At 33.5% G+C, this 18,782-nt stretch overlaps 1 protein-coding gene across 5 annotated transcripts in view; it reads left to right on the top strand.

The window, feature by feature from the left end:
* The window catches only part of cut (homeobox protein, cut), a 163,116-nt gene that overhangs the window by 64,540 nt on the left and 79,794 nt on the right, over positions 1–18,782 (top strand). For all 5 annotated transcript variants that reach the window (XM_089175038.1, XM_089175040.1, XM_089175041.1 and 2 more), the window contains one exon: positions 13,924–14,121. In XM_089175038.1, the coding sequence (XP_089031164.1) occupies positions 13,924–14,121 (198 nt within the window). The remainder of the gene's footprint in view (positions 1–13,923; positions 14,122–18,782) is intronic.

An 18,782-nucleotide genomic window follows, 5' to 3' on the forward strand; every position in this document is an offset into this window, starting at 1 on the left:
ACGAACGAACGAACGAACCCCTTTTCAACGAGGAAGGAAGGCGCGCATCAAACCCAAAAACCTTTTCCTCTCCTGTACGGAAAAGATGAGAGGAATCAAAGGATTTCCAAAGCGAAGCGTCAAAAGTGCGGACCTTCGAGGGCTTTGAGATATGGACAGTAGGGTAGAGGTAGAGGTGCTGGTAAACGGGGTGGAGGGAAGGGAGAGTGGGGGAGTTGCAATAGGGGAAAAGAGTAAAGTTGAAACAAGAAGCTTATTAAAACCCGTAGGACAAAATTTCGAATGAACGAAAAATATTTGGACCTTTGGAAATTTTGTGCAAACTTTGATCAATAGTCAAAGCTATGAATTGATTGTTTTTTTATAGAATGACATAATTTTTCCATAGAATAAAATAGAATGTTAAACGAGAGAGAGAGAGAGAGAGAAGGAGTGGGGGTAAAGAGAAAGGGAATGATAGAAGGTCTCTCTCTCTCTCTCTCTCTCTCTCTCTCATATCGTAGGGGTTGTAATATTCAGACACCGTGTCGGTGCACGACAGACGCCATAAATATCTCGGCGTTCTTATATTTTCATCAGGGCCATCATTAAAATTTATGTTATGATCAGAAGCATGAGGGGTATATATATATATCAGACACAAAAAGAGAGTGAGAGAGAGAGTGCGGAAAGAGGAAGAGAAAAGAGAAAGCGTCAGCGTGCTAACGGTACAGTGTTAGCTGCTACCACCATAGGAAAAGAGGGTGGGTTATTGAGAGAGAGAGTGAGAGAGTCCCGCTAGGTCGAGCGTGCTATTGCCAACGTAGGAGACGTAGAATCGGGGGTGTGCTAGAAGGGGTGGTTGAGGAAAACCGTAGTGGATCGCGAAATGTAGTGATGCTAGTGGTGGAGGTGGTAATATTGTAATCTATGTGTGGAAGAACGCGCGGGAAGAGAAACAGTAGGAGGAGGAGGAGGAGGAGGAGGAGAGTGAGATGAAAAAGTGGCTTGAATGGCAGGCAAAGCCAAATTCAACCACTCCCCCTCCATACCACCCACCTTCCCAGTTGCCCGTGCTCCTTTTAAGGGGGTAGTTTTCGGTACGGGGATGCCAACGGACGTTCGGGGGGTGGCGAATGAGTGAGTGAGAGTGAGTGAACGAGAAGGGTGCCGAACGGAAACAATGACGTCTATACGAAATCCTGTAGCCCCCCCTTCCCTACCCGCTTTCTATTCTTCTTTTTCTCTCAATCTCTTTCTCACTCTCACTCTTCTTCCGCAGGGTGCCATTAGACCCCCGTCGCGGCACCATAAAAATATAGCCCGTATTGTACTCGCTCAGGTACCGATATCCTTGCGCGCTAAAAGTACCCTACTCTTCTCTTTATCTTTCTCTCTCTCTCTCTCTCTCTCTCTCTCTTCCGAGTTCTCTTTCGTTATTTTCCGTTCTTTCTTTATTTTCTGTTCACTTTTTTTTCCCTCGTTGAAGATGAATATACATGTAGTATACCTGTATCGTGACTCCACGCATGGGACTATATCGTGTACGTCATTGTCGGGGTTGTGTTGAGAGATATGGATTAGATGGATAAAATCTTTTGTTTTCCTTTTTTCACCAAGTGCGTTATGTTGAAATAGAAGTGTATTTTTGGACAAAAAATTGTTTTAAATCTCATACTAGTTATATACATACATATATACAGTTTGATATTCCTTTAACGTTAACAAAACTATTATCATAGTTATCAGTTATACGTATAATATATGATATGTGTTGTATCATTTAATGAGGGTTTTAGTTAAGTTTACCGTTTGACGTGAAACAACGTTGTAAGTTGAGGGAGGAGGGTGAAGAGTAGGGTAATAGTGGGGGGAATATATCTGAGCAAGCATTACTATCCCCATCGACGACTGCATCGTTGCAGCAGCAGCAGGGACGATCATTCGGACTCAGAACAGATCACAAAGATGATTCGCTTTTGGCGTAGGGCCATTGTCGTCCGTTGGACCGAGCAGAATCGAAATGGCAAACGGTAACTCGATTGCTGGCTCGGCCTGCACACGGATTGCGAATTATTTCTCCTGTGGTGGCGTGTTCATTCCGCGGCCAAACAATCGTGATCGATTCATGCAAATTTCAACAATCGTTCCCTTTCTCTCTCTCTCTCTCTCACTCACTCTCTTCTGTAGCTATCGTCGTTCAACCAACCTCCAGGCTTCAACCCTACCACCACTATTGCCACCTCATCCCCCTCCCCAAACCTTCTCCCACTCACTCCCTCTCTCTTGCTTTTTCGTTCTACCTTCTCATCCCTCGATTAACTCGCGAACCTGCATTCACCGGCCGTCCCTTTGCCGATTCCGCCGTATCGAGTCCTCCATTGTCCGATGCGAAATTCGTTTCTGCCCGACACGAGTCTCGAGTGTGTTTTCCTGGGCTAGCTACCCGATGTGGACGATCAGCTAATCCGTTAACTCCGTTTCTCTTCAACCAACTAGCTAGCAACCTACTATTACTACTACTACTACTACTACTTCAGCGATTAAACAAACAGAAAAAAACGAACATACTACACTGCAATCCTTCAATTACATTGCGTACACTTTTTCCATTTTTGTGGGTTTTCTTTTTTATTAACGTTCAACCTAATTTTTTCCTACTCTCTAATTCAGATTATTCCATATTATTATCAACTCTTTTAATCTTTTTTCTTGCAAACTTAACGTGGACGATTAGCCAATTCGTTTAAAGAGTTTTTATCAACTAACTAACAACTACTTTTGCAATACAATATATTGCAATCCTTCAACTCACCAATTACATTGCATACAAACTTTATTTCTCTGTTCAACAAAATTTTCTCAACACTCAACAGAAACTAAAAATGCTCTCAAACATAAAATATGGTGTCTAAGGGTTGTTAAAACTTAAATAAGTATAAAAAAAATCGTGACTCTAAATAGCTCATCAAAAACCTGCATTTTTTCGCATTGCAGTTTTCGATTTTTTAAAAACTTCACATGATGAATTTTGAACTTAGAAGTTTTTTTACACGTTTTAGATACATTATATTTTTATAATAAGTAAATAAAAGTTTCATTTGTATTGTCTAAGTCTTAAAAAATCTTGACTCTAACATTTAATTAGTATACCAAAAGATTGCATTTTTTAGCAGTAAGGTTTTCGAATTTTTAAAAATTCTACACGATGAATTTGGGACTTAGAAGTGTTTTTACATGTTTTAGACACACTATATTTTTATAATAAATAAATAAAAGTTGCATTGGTATCGTCTAAGTATGAAAAAATCTTGACTCTAACTTTTTAGTTGCATACTAAAAATTTGCATTTTTTCGCATTGCAGTTTTCGATTTTTTAAAAACTTCACATGATGAATTTTGAACTTAGAAGTTTTTTTACACTTTTTAGATACATTATATTTTTATAATAAATAAATAAAAGTTTCATTTGTATTGTCTAAGTCTTAAAAAATCTTGACTCTAACATTTAATTAGTATACCAAAAGATTGCATTTTTTAGCAGTAAGGTTTTTGAATTTTTAAAAATTCTACATGATTAATTTGGGACTTAGAAGTGTTTTTACATGTTTTAGACACCCTATATTTTTATAATAAATAAATAGAAATACCATTGGTATCGTCTAAGTATGAAAAAACCTTGTCCCAACCTTTTCAATATCACACCAAAAATTAGCATTTTTAGTCATTGTAGTTTTCGAATTTTTAAAGGTTCCACATGATGAATTTTGAACTTAGAAGTATTTCTACATGTATTAGAAACAATATATTTTTATAATCAATAAATAAAAATACCATTGGTATCGTCTAAGTATGAAAAAACCTTGGCCCAACTTTTTCAATATCACACCAAAAATTAGCATACTAAAAATTTGCATTTTTTAGACCGAATTTTCACCATATTTTTTTTATTTTTATTTTCTATCGTCCGTTCACTTTTGAAAGAGGAAATCGACTCCGACGTTTTTCCCAAGAAGAAACCATTGAGAAGAATGATTCTCCCCTTCTTGGATTACTTTGTACTCCCCCTGCCCTTACTCTATCTCTTTCTTACCTACTTAGTTATTTTCTTTATTTCTTCCTTTCTCTCTCTCTCTCTCTCTCTCTCTCTTTCTCTCTTTCTCTCTTCCTTGCTTGCAGATGATCACCGATTTTTTCTTCTTTCCCATCATGATTTATTAGTACACCGTCGCGTGAGAAGATATTTATCTGACTACTGGGCTCTCCACTTCGTAACCACATGTACCCACAAACACACACACACACACACATACGTAGATATACATATACATTTATATTCAATATACAGGGTGATCAAGATACATATGTATATACAAGTATATTCAATTCATTCGTATGGTCTTCCAAGGAAAATCAGTAACGCTACGACAATTTATTCGATTTACCAAGAATGGTACCTTAATAAAAAGAAAATAATCAAATTCGAATAAATCTTAAAAGGGATATCCAACGTCAACATATATCTTCATTATCTTAGAAAAATAAAACGTTTCAATATTATATCATAACCTATTAGTTTGCTTCTTCTTTTTCTTTTTTTTTCTTCAAATTATATTTCAAGATAGTAAAAGATGAAATTAAAAAGAAGGAAAAAGAAAGCAAAGGAAAAAGGAATAAACCAGAACGCGAAGAGAGTTTCTTCTCGTGATCGTTAACGAGAAAACGGAAATTCGAAATAAGGGACGTGATTGCATGCTGCAGGCGAATCGTTCTTAAAAAACAGGGCTTCTGTGATAGAAGGAAAGGACAGGGAACAAGAGCAGAACACCAGAAGCAACAGTAAGAGTGGAAAGTTGAAGGTGGAAGGGGATAGAATGCTCGATGGAGGAAGACTGAGGTGTGGAGGGGAAGAGTTTGGTACCAAGAATAGGACGAAGGACGAAAGATAGAAAGAGAACGGGATAGAATGATGGTGAAAGGGGAGGGAGTGGGTGGAAAAAAAGTAAAAAAAAAAGGGATCGAAAGACGAAGTTGAAAGTGTTCTGTGTCTAATGATGTTTAAGAAGGGGCTTTAATTTTTCATTAGGACAACGGGGAAACATCAAAGGCGTTCCTTCATTTTTTAACCGATGCCTCGAGGCTAGTTTGAAGAAGTTGTGGTGGTAGTGGTGGTGGTGGTCGTATTGTCATCGACTACTACTTATATACACACAGCCAACTGCCATCGTCCGAAAAAAAACCCCTTGTTGTTCATAGGGTTCGTTTATAGGTATATATATATATATACCTAACTAGTATTCAACAATGATGAATAAAACTTATTGACATTTCTTAAATATTACACTGGACCGACGCGTTCCTTTATTGAAAGAGAGAGAGTGAGTATCTTGGTTCGTTTCTTTTTGATCCTTTTGAATAAGAAATTTGATCTACTCTATGAAAATCCTTTGACGTTACATTTTAAAGAAATTTTATATTTCATTATATTCATTTTGTTATTTTACTTTTATTATAAAAAAAACTCTTCACTTAAAGTATCGATTGATTTATTAATTGTTTGAAATGTTTTTGAATAAAAACATTTGATCACAGGGATTAACTTTTGTTACATTTTAGATAATTTTATTTATTTATATTTTATCTTAAGTGTTGTATCTTGAAACGAATTAAAATATTAAAATTTAGCTATGTCATATTTGTCGTTCAATGGTCGCTACTAAAGTTTGTACTTCTAGAGTAGGTTTATTGAAGGGCCACGTGGGAACCTGTACCCTTCTGCCACACGCATTGCCCTGTAGTCTTTCTAGCCTATTAAAACGAAGCACACATGCTTCGAAAGAGTACCCAAAGCAAACGAACACCGACGACACACGGTCAATGACCCTGTTCGAAAAAAATATCATCTCTTCTTGAACTAACTCTTAACCAAAGAAAAAAAAAAAAATGATAGAACACGTTTATTGTACTCTGATTTTTTAATGGACGTTTCATCAATCATAACCCATTCATTTATTCTAATGTGTTTCATTTTCAATATTTATTATTTAATTTAATTCATATAAATCTTGAATTTTTTGTTTCAATTGATCAAACAATTTGTTTTATTTGAACAAGTGTTCATAAATTTATTTTATTTATTTTATAATCAATTAAACAAATCCAATTAAATTATTGGGTTGTCAACTATGTGATTGCGGATTTTAAGTAATAATGAAAATTCATAATTGTTGCTTAAAAATATAAACCTAATATTTAATTAGGTACTGTCCATTTTTGTTGTTGACCCTTTGTCATCAAATCTCTGATCTTTGCTATGAAAAAACTGAATTAGGTGTAAAACAAAATCCACAATGACTTAGTTGCCAACCCAATACAAACCAAAATTAGGATAAGAAAGATACTGAAAGAAATAAATAAATAAAAGAGACAAAAAGATGGAAGCAAAAGGTAGAAAGGATGGAAGGAATGAAGGAGGTAAAAAAAGGAAAAATAAGAAAATAAAAAAAGGATTTCTTTTTAGGTTTTCTCTGCGTATGTTTTCGAGTGTTATCCAGCCGCATATTGCAGTATCCTAGTAGGGCTTACAACCGGTCGATATCTTAATAATAAATACAAGAGGGGTTCGCTCTGATGGTTGCTTGGTGTGAGATTGAAGGAGGGATGTTTTGGGGTGGCGATTGGAGGGTGGGTCGAAAAGAAAAAAAAAAGACACAAGTAGAAGAAGCAGAAGAAGAACAAGAAAAAGAAGAAGTCGAATGGCGCCAGGGATAGGTGGTGGTATCGTGGTAGTGGGGGTATCGTTCTCGATGAGAAGATATCTTCATCCCTCTCACTCACTCACTCACTAACATTATCTCTTTGTAAAAAAAAAGAATAGAGAAAGAAAGAGGGTGAGGATATCATTCGCACATCGAGGTGTAATGAGAAAATTTGAAATATCGCGAGTATCTTCCCTTTCCCTTTTCCCTTTACTCACCTTTTTCTTCTTATTTTTTTGTTTGTTTGTTTCTTTTTCCTACTTCTATCTTTCTCACTCTCATTATCACCCTCTTTACTACCTAATACTACTTCTACACAACTACTATTATATCTTTTACTCTTTTCAACATCATCCCTCTCTCTCTCTCTCTCTCTTTCTCACTCATTTACTCTTCTTTAGGTTCTAGAAGAAGAAAAAAATGAAAAAAAAGCAAAGTATAACAGCAACGGCAGTCATAAACGGCTGATCCATGTAGCCCGCTTTTCCCCCACCACACACTATAACTGTACTTTCGTGGAAAGATTATAAAGGCGACTGGTATAAGGCACTTCTCTCTCTCTCTCTCTCTTTCTTCGTATCACCCTATAATACCCAACGTCGACAACGAACGAACGAACGAACGAACGAAGGGGTCTTTTCGTGGACAACCGCGATTACAACACAGTCGTTGGCGTCGCGACGTCTATCGATCCCCGACCTATCGATCCACTATAATAAAAAAAAAAAAAAACTTTCTTTTTCTTTCTTTTTTTTCTTATCGGTGAAACACCTGTCGTAAAAATACCAATACGTTTAACATTTAAGGACAAATTTATCTTTACGTTTTGTTTTTTTTTTGTTTTTCTTATCCCTTTCCCTTCTCATTTCTCTTTTTATCAACAAGAAATTCTTTTATTGAAAATAAAAAAAATGTAATTTTATATGTAATTTTATTGAATGACAAATATAAAAACAAATTTCTATTTGAATTAAGAAAGAAATGATGTAAGTTGTTTAAAATATACGTTTGGTGGTATTGATAGTGTTAGTGATAGAAGTTAAAGGGTTTGAGAGTAGTCGAGGTGATGGTTAAAGGGAGAGTGAGAAATCTATTCGAGTGATTCTACTAGTAGCATGGGCGAACGACACAAAGAATGTGAAACGTTTGACAGGGCACGACCGCGCGCGCCAGCTGTGTTGCACTCGCATGTCGCGATCCAACTTAATGCACATGCGTCTCCTTTACACTTATACATAGACAGAGACACGCTTGTACATATATCTTCTCGACCTATATATCCCCAACACATTCCGATCTTAACATACCTTAGTTGAAATCTGTCTATATTTCTAAAAAATGATGATTATTATTTTTCTATTAATTTTATGTAAAATAAAATTGAATTGAAATAATGATTAAATCGAAATCAAACGAAAATTGCTGTTAATTACACGATTGGTGATAATTGATCAATCTTAGGTAAAATAAAAAAGCAAAGAAACTGTTAGACGAATAGAGAGAGAGAGAGAGAGAGAGAGAGAGAGAGAGGGTGGGAGAGTGAGAGGGTAAGAGGGGTGGTATTCAGAAACGATAACATCGTAGTACAGCTTGTAATGACAAACACATGCGTTCTCACCCCGATCTCTCTCAGTCCCTGGGGTAACACCACCACACGTATTACATTTGCACGTATGCATACACTTATACACTTATGTATATATAAATATATCTATGTGTTTGTATGCTTTGGCCTATCGGACTGCGATCTATATAACGCGGCATATGTTTAGGTCATTAATTAGCATCTGGAACCAATTAAAGTAATTACGAATTCGACAGTAAAATATTGTCGAACCCGATTCTACCCGATATACTGGTCAATCATCTTTATTATTTCCAAAGAAATATGTTTTTCCAAAATTCTAATACATTGAATAATACTTCATGCTTATTTGAATTAAATGAAAGTGTTACACACACGATAATATCTTTTATTGCAATACATAGATTTATTCATTTATATTTCATTGATTATTAATAATATGATTTATGAATAGAACTGATAAAAAAAAAAACATACTTGATTAGAAACGAAAAGGTATATAATATTTTTTCATTTAATATCACTTCAATTATACAATAAATTTATATTATTCTATTTACTATCAACATTTTGATAAAATATAAAATATCAAAATTGTTGATAGTATACAATATGTTATAATTAAAATGATTAAAATGTTGTGTCACGTAGAACAAATCAATTTTAAATGTATAACAATTTAATTTTTTTTTATAATAATTATACGTACGATTCAATTAAAAAATACCTGTCAACTTATACATACATTCATACATACATACATACATACATGTATGTCATAAATCATATGAAAGATTTTTTTTAGAAAAACAAGTAAGATTGTTTAGAAGTAGAAAAACAAAATCGTTTGATCTTATCGATTCTACTCGTGTTTCTTTTCTTTTATCTTTCTCCCACTACCATTAACACAACAACCCCACTCATCTCATTTTTCTCGGCGGACGTGCCCCACGTGACAAATATTGCAGGATGCAACTCGACAACTATCGATACGCATCCGCCATTCGAAATTCCAGTCGTACCATTAACTATGTTTAAAAATTTATATACTATTTATACTACTACCACATAGAAAATGGTACGCTCTAAACTCGGGATATATATTTATGCTTCCCGTATCATTTCGTAATTATCGATAACATCGTCAAGGCTTTTTGCAGGAAACAATGGCTCATTACGGATCTTACCGAGTAACTTACATCTCCTCTCTCTCTCTTTTTTTTTTTTCTTTCTTTCTTCTTCGATTTTGATTATTCTTTTTGTTACGTTTCCATTTTCAATCCTTCCGTCTCATTCCACCCAACTGTCCCACCTCTCACCCCCTTTACCCCTTTCCCCCCACTCTTTATTCAAACTTATGTGATCCTCGTGATACGCGTTGTTCATCAATGATTCATCAAACGATCACTTTTGTCTTTTGTAATTTTTTTTTCTTTTTTTTATTCCTCACGCGATCGATCAGATAATAATTAACGTTTAAATATATTTTTGTAGGATGATTTAGAAAAAAAAAAAGGAAAATATTTGATGTTCTTGTTTGCTTTTTGAATCAATAAATCGATAGTTAATAAATTATCTTACGATAAGAAAGAGAGTGGGGAGAGAGGGAGAGGAGGGGGGGAGGACGTTTTATCTTGTGTGATATAATAATAATTGGTGTAAGAGATTAGAATTTGATTATCGTTCTTACATAGATATTTATTTGTAACACGTCGAGTGTTATCGAATTTCGACCTTCTCCTATTGCATTGATATGTATCTAGTTTCAATGATTCTTCGTTTTCATTTGCAATTAATATCTGTTGACGCACGCACGCATCGTAGTATTCGAACAGATTACGGTTGTATAGAATAGTAATAATAATAATAATAATAATAACAATTATAAACCATGTAGAAATAATTTTAAAAAAATACAATCTTAAAAATATTTAAACAATTTTTCGTAGGTTTTTTCAAGAACACTCATTTTCACTTCCAACGATTATTAAATGTAGATTAAACTTTGTCTAATTTTTTTTTTTTTAATAAATAATTAGAATATTAGTATTATAATAACAACAATTATAATGCATGTAAGAATAATAAAAAAAATACAATCTTAAAAATATTTAAACATTTTTTCATAGATTTTTTCAAGAACATTCATTTTCACTTCCAACGATTATTAAATGTAGATTAAACTTTGTCTAATTTTTTTTTTAATAAATAATTAGAATATTAGTATTATAATAGCAACAATTATAATAAGTCTAAAAATAATAAAAAGTAAAAAAAATACAATCTTAAAAATACTTAAACAATTTTTCATAGGTTTTTTTTCAAGAACATTCATTTTCACTTCCAACGATTATTAAATGTAGATTAAACTTTGTCTAATTTTTTTTTGTAATAGATAACTAGAATATTAGTATTTGATAAATTAATATTTGAAAAAAAAAGAAAATGGAAAACAATTGAATAATAAAATATCTTACGTTTGTTACACTTGATGTTTGATAAAAGGGGTTTACTTATGAACGTTCTCGATCAAATGTTAGAATAGATCAATGAAACTTTGCACCTGTACTGTATGTTACCGATATCAATACACATATATTTTCTTGTATATGTATGCGTTAATGTTAGGTAGAAAAGTATACGTTTAACCTCACTAGCAATCGTAGTAAAACTTAGGGTCGATACTCGATTGCAAGTTAACTTGCAATGTTCGTATTATACTTAAGTTCGTATCATACTAAACGTAAAATATATATATATATATACGTAGAACTTTTAACCTTTACATTTACAAATCTTATTGATTACATGAGAAATTACATTTACATTGAAATATTCAATTAAAACAAATTATTAATCCAATTTTGAAATTGACAATTGAAATTGTTGATTACTTAACAATTTCATTTAATATAATAAAACAATTCAATAAATAAAATCTTAACGAATGTTAACAATTCAAATAAATGAAAAAAAAAAGAAAACACAAAATTATTGAATGAAATTTTATGTTCCTTTAAAAATGTAAATCCAATATATGCGAATATGTACATAATGGGTCAGTAGAAACTAGTTGGTAACCATGGATGGTCAAAGCGAATCTGGTTTCTCCCCTACCATTCAATCCTTGAACGAACAACACGAGGAGTCTCCCGTAACCTGTTTGATTCGACCAATCGATCGAGACTTGTACAGCTTCCCTCTCAAACACACACACATACATACATACACACATATATATATATACACATGTATTTATGTACTTACGAATTTTCACCGATAGGAACAGCAGGATCGAAGAAGAGGTTCCGAACAAGAGGGTAATATCATATACACACAGACACACACACATACACATACGCATATGCATATACAGAGGAAGGGGTTGGTTAAAAGTAAGAGAGGGGTGGAGACAGGAACGAAACGGGGCAGGAATTACCGCACGTGGAAGGTGGGGGTTTTGTTAAAGTTAAAGGGTGGCCAAGGGCTAAGGGGTGGCTCCTACTCTCTCTCTCTCTCTCTCTTTCTCTTTCTCTTTCTATCCTTCCACCTCTGACTCCCCAATTCTCCCTTGTATCGATAGAGAGAGAAAGCTTCAGCTACTTTGAATATAAAAGCATCTATAATTAATATCGGGACGAAGGTACCGTACCACCAACGATATTTATTAGATACTTTATTGAGTAAAGTTTGTTTTTTGTATTTTTTTTTTTTTTTTTTGGAAATTGTTAATCCATAAAGTCCCTTTCTCTTTCACGTTCATCTGTCTTTTTCTTTAAACATAATCTCATGATTTTGGTTTGTAACTTTTTGAACTTTTATGTAAAGTGTGACTTGACTCGTTCAATTTTTATCTTTCTGTTTTTTGTTTGTTTATTTATTTTTATTCTTATCTTATTAATTAATTAATTAAATTTCCTTTTATTTTTTTAGTAATTAAAAGTAAGTTTTATAAATAACATTTGTTGATAAGGAAATTTTAAATATAATTCAGAGTTTTAAAGGGTTATGGTATCGTTAACAAAAAAAAATACAATTTTCATTGATTTATTTTAAATTCGTTGGAGATACATTTTTAATGTTATCTTAAAGGAAATGATTTCTATATTTAAATAATATTTTTCATTGAACGAGATGAATATTTAAAAGTTTATTAAATAAAACTATATATATATATATATATATATATATATATGTGAATAAGGTATTGGAAAAAGTTTGAAGATTATTTCTAATGAATTCATTTTCTTTTTAAAAAGATAACCGGATATTGAAGATATACATTTATATATATATATATACGTCAAGGATACAATTTGTTAATTAACATGACGTTATATTTATCAAAATTGTATTTATTCAAAACCACGATAAATGAATAATATGTTTGATATATTTAAAATAAATATAAATTATTAATTTATATTTATACAGAGTGTCCCATATAACTTTATTCACATTTTTCGATTGACTATAAATTGCAATAAAAAGGTTTACAAAAATTATTTTTTATGTTTCTTAAGACTACTTTTGATTTTTAAATGACACCTTATATTTTTTAAATTACAGTGTTATTAATATTTATTATATATACCCAAAAATATGTAATAAAAATAATTAACAATATTTAATAAATAAATTTAATATATAAATATTAAAAATAACAATTATATATATATATGTACAATTTTGTAGATCAGAATGAAAAACGTGATATAATATTAATAATACGTTAATTATATAAATTATTACAAAATGTATAATAATAATAATAATAATAATAACTGTACTTTAGAATTTAGTGAAGTTAAATAAAACTCTACGCAGTTTCTATTTTAGTTAATGCTTTATCGTACCTAACGAAATTAGAGTCAGGAAAGCGAAATCGATCAATTTCGCATGGTACTAAACGGTAGTAGGTAATTCGAACGATCCGTAGCCTCTAGAATCGTGAAAATTTACAGCTACCAGCCGTGTCGATGTTCGTTTTCTGCACGTTTGTGTGCGTGCCTGCGTTAGCGCGGAAGCGATTTCGTTCCGCGAAACGCCAACTCTCTCTCTCTCTCTCTCTCTCTCGAACTCGAACTCGAACTTGCGTCACAATTGTTATTAACTGCTACGAGAAACTTTCGTTATTCCCCCTACGGCTCGTTTAATCGATCGCTTTTACGTTCACAGTCTTGAATTACAAAATTTCTATACTTGGAACATCAATTTTTTTCTTTTCATTTTTCTTCATTTTCTAGCCCTAACGAAAATGTTGCATCAATTTTTTCTTTTTGTTCTTCATATTTTCAATATACTTCAATATACTTCTATCTTTTTCTATGAGAATAAACAAAAGGAAGATTGCTGTAAAATCTTAACAGTGTTTGTATCAACTCACTCTGTTGCAACTTTGTAAATATGCTTGTACTATCTTTTTTCTATGAGAATAAACAACTACCAAATAATTGGACTATTCTAAGTTTAGGACAATTGTTTGAATCAACTCACCTTGTTAAAACTTTTTTTTTTTCAAAATAATCTTGACCGCATACAGAATTGATTGAAATTTCGAACAAAAATATTAATAACATTGCAATTGTTTGTTTGTTTCAGAGGGCAACGTTAGCAGAGAAGGAAGTGTCCGCGTTGAAGGAACAACTTGCAAACGCGAACGATGGTAACATTAAGACTGAGGGACATCAATTGTCCCAGAATTCGCAGGGAAGCGATCAGCAGCAACACGATGCTAGCAATCCCAGGAGAACTCCGAATAGCAATCTCGAACAGGAATTGCAGGCCAAGGACAAAGAGGTAAGTCAATTTGACAAATTAACCCTATAAAGAATATTCAATTAATTTTTAATAATTTAAACAAATACATTTGTTTTTAACATATTCCTTAATTAATGCAATAATACAAAAAATAATCGAAAGACGTTTCTTTGAACCTTTTTCACAAAATACACGAATGTGAACTACAAACCAATAGAAAGTAAAGAAGTTTGAAGATATACAAATGGTAATAAGTAAACAGGTTCGAAAATCAGTGTTGTATATGTGGCAAAGGTGGTTCTCGAAATTCATATAACCGAGTAGACCTCGACGTTTAACTGTTGCACGCGAGGGTTCCCGCATTACTCGCGTGAGTATGCGTAAACGCGTAGAAATGAATGACTAACGCTACTGGTTCTCTCTCTCTCTCTCTCTCTCTCACTCTCACTCTCTCACTCTTTCTTTTACATCCCCCATCTATTCGTCACCCACCCTCTTTGGTTGAGCGATCGCACGCGTGAAACGGACGCGAGTAACGCGCGCGCGCGCGCTCGTACACGCGAATACTACGAACGTGAAACGTGAACACGAATACGGGGGTGGAAAGGGAAGTGAAAGAGGAAGGAAGAGGAAGAGAGTGAGATAGAGATAGATATTCAACCCCCTGTTTTACAACCGAATACCGCGAGCGCAACTCGTTGCGGTGGCCGTGCTAACGGAGCGCACTTCACCTTTTCTGATTTGCGATAAACGCCTCGAATCACGCTTCCCTTTCGTCGTTACAAAAATCCCTTACCCCTCTTTTTTTTATTCTCTTTCTCTGTCTGTTTGTTCGTATGTGTGTGTGTGTGTGTGTGTGTCTGCTTTTTATCTTTTTGATGACTCTCTTTTAGAATTGATTTACTTTTTAAATCGATAAATTATAGTTGCAATTTTATATCAAATTGAAGATGAATAATGTTTAGAATATTGTTGGTTAGTTAAAATAATTGTTTTATTTTTTTTTTGTTATAAAAATTCATTGTAGAATCTTGTACGAGCTAATAATTTGTTTTTTCGTCACGAAATTTTATCGTTTCATCTTCAATTTTTGGCTAGCATTGAAGATCCGTTAATTAATTGCAAGTGAATTCAATTTCAGATATTACTTTTGTTTATCATAAATATATATATATATATATATATATATAATTTATTTTGTTCAAACTAAACCTATGCATTGCTACTTTATTTAATTATTTTTATTAATCATATTAATACTGCAAGTGAATTTATCATTTCATCTTCAATTTCTTTCTAGCATTGAAGAACAGTTCCATTAACTGCAAGTGAATACAAAATTTTATATAAATATTTAAACAATCTTTACTTTAAGATTGAATATTATTATTATTAATGATATTAAAGTATAATACAACCAATATTTAACCAATTAAAATAAATCATATAAAAATATTCATTGATATTATTGGAAAGAAGATATAAAAGTAATAATATTTTTGTTCTTTATTCATGCCACATCTTTTTGTTTTTTTTTTTCCTTTAACAGCGAGGGTCGAGGTCCGATTTAAAGACTGTTCTTAACACGAGGCAAGTTTCGGTCTCGATGTCGAATAGATATACGTTTTCGTTATATTTAGAAACGTCGAGCTTGCGGCATCTCGGACTTTCGGTCCCCGTTGCGCGGGTCGTTAAGACGCCGGAATGCGATCTGAGTTGGTGGAGAGAAGAAGACCAAGAAGAAGAAGAACAAGAACAAGAAAAACAAGATGAATAACAAGAAGAAGAAGAAGAAGAAATAGAAAGAGAGAAAGAGAACATTCGTCCGTGCTTTACTCACTTTTCACGACGACCTTTTATTACGATTCACTGTACCAACCCTTTACCCCCTTCCCTCGTACACCTTACTACTACTACTATACCACGAATTCAAATTTCGAAAGCTTCGTGCACACTGTGTGTCGTACTTTAACGGCGATAACATTATCGTATATTTATCGGCTGAGTAAATAACCAAGAATCGTTTTTAAACCCCACCCTCTTTCACTTGCATCTCTTCTTCTTCATCTTCTACATCTTCTCTCTCTCTCTTTCTTTCTTCTTATTGTTTTTATTTCTTTTATGTGTAATGAATGTCTCTTTACTTCGGACACAGACGAGACTTGCTTTACAAAATCAAAAATAGCAACTAACTTCTGTCTTTAACTGTAAAAATGTTTTTTACACTTTTTGGTTTTCTTTTGTAGTTGTTCTTGTTCCTCTTCTCACGCCCACAATTTTCACGAGTATGAAAAGAAAAATTGGGTAAGGGTAGTCAAAGGGGTTGTGGGATTGACCCGAAACTAGACAAGAGTACTACGAACAGCTGCTTTACGGCACAAGAATGATCGGAGATAATGACGGCCATTATTCGATTTTAATGTGGAGCATCCATGATACGTTTTAACAGGAAGTTCTCTAAATAGCGAATCAATCGTTAGTATCTCGCTAATTCTTGGGCAAAGAGCCCGAATTTGTTAGAACGAATAATCATACTGTTCATTTTCAAATTGTTACAGATCAAAACATTCCTAGATTCGATTTATTCTGTTCTCATTTTTTATTTCTGAAAATTAACTAACATCATTTTAAACAAAGTCATAGAAATGTGTGCATTAAATTTAATCCAACTGTTATAACCAATTTCAAATATAATTTTTTTAATCGTACAAGAATAAGATTCAAATTGGGAGTTCGAAAATCTTTAGGAACATTTTATATTCCCCAAAAGTTATTCTCAATAATATCACTAGCCCGTTTGTCATTTGTCACTAAACCAACTAACGTTGATTGTGATGTAAAAATTGGGGACTCTTTAGAATTCGTATTTGCAATTTTTTCCATTTGAATTATTAAACCAAACACACACACACACACACACACGTGTTTCTATCCATCTCGTTTTATTTCATTTGATTTAATTTTCTTGATTTTTTTTCGATACTAATAGTCGGGGGGCTCCTCAGACAAACAGAATTTATTATTATTCCTCGGGGGTGAAATAGGGAGTTAGTAAGGAGTTTGAGAATCAGAAAAAGTTGGACGGGGGTTAGGTTGCACATCGATGGATTAAATAATTGCCTTTCGAAGTAAGCATTGTAACTGGTTTGAAGGTATGCACAAGTTGATTTGAAATTCGAGAGAACGAATGAAAACCTGAACGAAAACGTTGATGGAAATCGGTGCACCGAAGTTGTTTTGTACAAATTATCTCAAAGAAAGAAATAAAATAAGAGAGAAAGAGAGAAAAAGAGAGAGAGAGGATGAAAGGTCGCAAGAAGAATATGCTATGGCGAGAGAGAGGAACATTTGCATACCAAGAGAGACATGTTTTTATCGATATCGAATAGTATCAAAGAGTGTATATGAGAAAAGAGTGGAAGAAAAACAACAAAAAAAATAAAAAAAAATAAAAAGCAAGGATAGAAAGAGAATGATGAAAATAAAAGCAAACGTTCGGGTAGGATATTAGCAAGTAAATTCATGAATAACTCGAGGAATGCATTAGCTTCCTCTCTTTCTCCCATAATACACACGTACACAGATAAACGTATACATGCGTAAACGTATACGAGCAAGTTTGTGGGGTAGGGATGGGGGTGGGGGGTGGTTGGTGTTTTATCAAGCGATATCCATCCAACGTGGTGCTAGGAATAATTTCAATAATCCTCTCTCTCATCGTTTTGGCTTTGCACGCGCGTGCGCTCGCGTTCGCGTTCGCGTCTGTTCTCTGCTGCCGTTTACATCGACATCAGTAAAAGGTGAATTTTAATAAGCGTGCGTAACAACGATAAATCTCTCTTACACTAGCAAGCCGATAAAAGGAACTAGAATGAACGAAGATCAAATCAAAAAAACAAAAAACAAAAAGAGACTAGGTACTAGAGACAAAGAAAACACATACACACATACACAAAATAAAACATAATAGAGCTTATAGTTAGTAGGATAATGTGTTAAAAAAAAAAAAAAAACTAATTATTACTACGGATAGTAATTGGAATTTTTCACACACCTTAGGTTTACTTAAAATAAAGTTAAGTTAAGTAAAGCTTAAGTGGGTAGTTGGCAAACAACAACCCCTTGCAATGTGTTGCAATTTCTTTCGTCTTTACGATGTTACCTGCTACGAGCAGAGTTATCCTGATCGTAAAAATCTAACACGAGGTTGCAAAGATGAAGGTCTGGACGACGGTTGGGAATGTTGGAAGTGAAACACATACAGTGGTAGGGGAAGGGACACAATGTCGAGGGTTGGAAAGGGAAGAAACGTGGCACGTCGTACTCGAGTTGGTATAATGCTAACCTGAATCTCCTCGAAGAAGCTCAGGGGAAAAAGAAAAAAAAAATAAGAAGAAGAATAAAGAAAAAGAAGAAGAAGAAGAACAAGAATAAGAAGAAGGGTTGGGCCCGTCCTTAAACAAAAGCCGAAAACACTTAAAGCGTGAGAAAGGAGCGATAAAAAAAAAAGCCGCTAAGAGTTCAATAAGTATCCTCCTTAGAGCCAATAACAGTCACTCCAGCTCTCTCTCTCTCTCTCTCTCTCTCTCTTACTCTCTTTTTTCACGCCTACCCTTCTAAGGGATCTTTCATCTCTTTCTTTTACAACATCGAGAGAAGAAAATCGTTTGGTTCGAAACGTTCGTAAGTATTTCATCCCC

This window comes from Polistes dominula, unplaced genomic scaffold (genome assembly GCF_049000335.1).
Source record: "Polistes dominula isolate Pdom_NZ unplaced genomic scaffold, Pdom_raw_medaka contig_78, whole genome shotgun sequence".
Taxonomy (NCBI): Eukaryota; Metazoa; Arthropoda; class Insecta; order Hymenoptera; family Vespidae; genus Polistes; species Polistes dominula.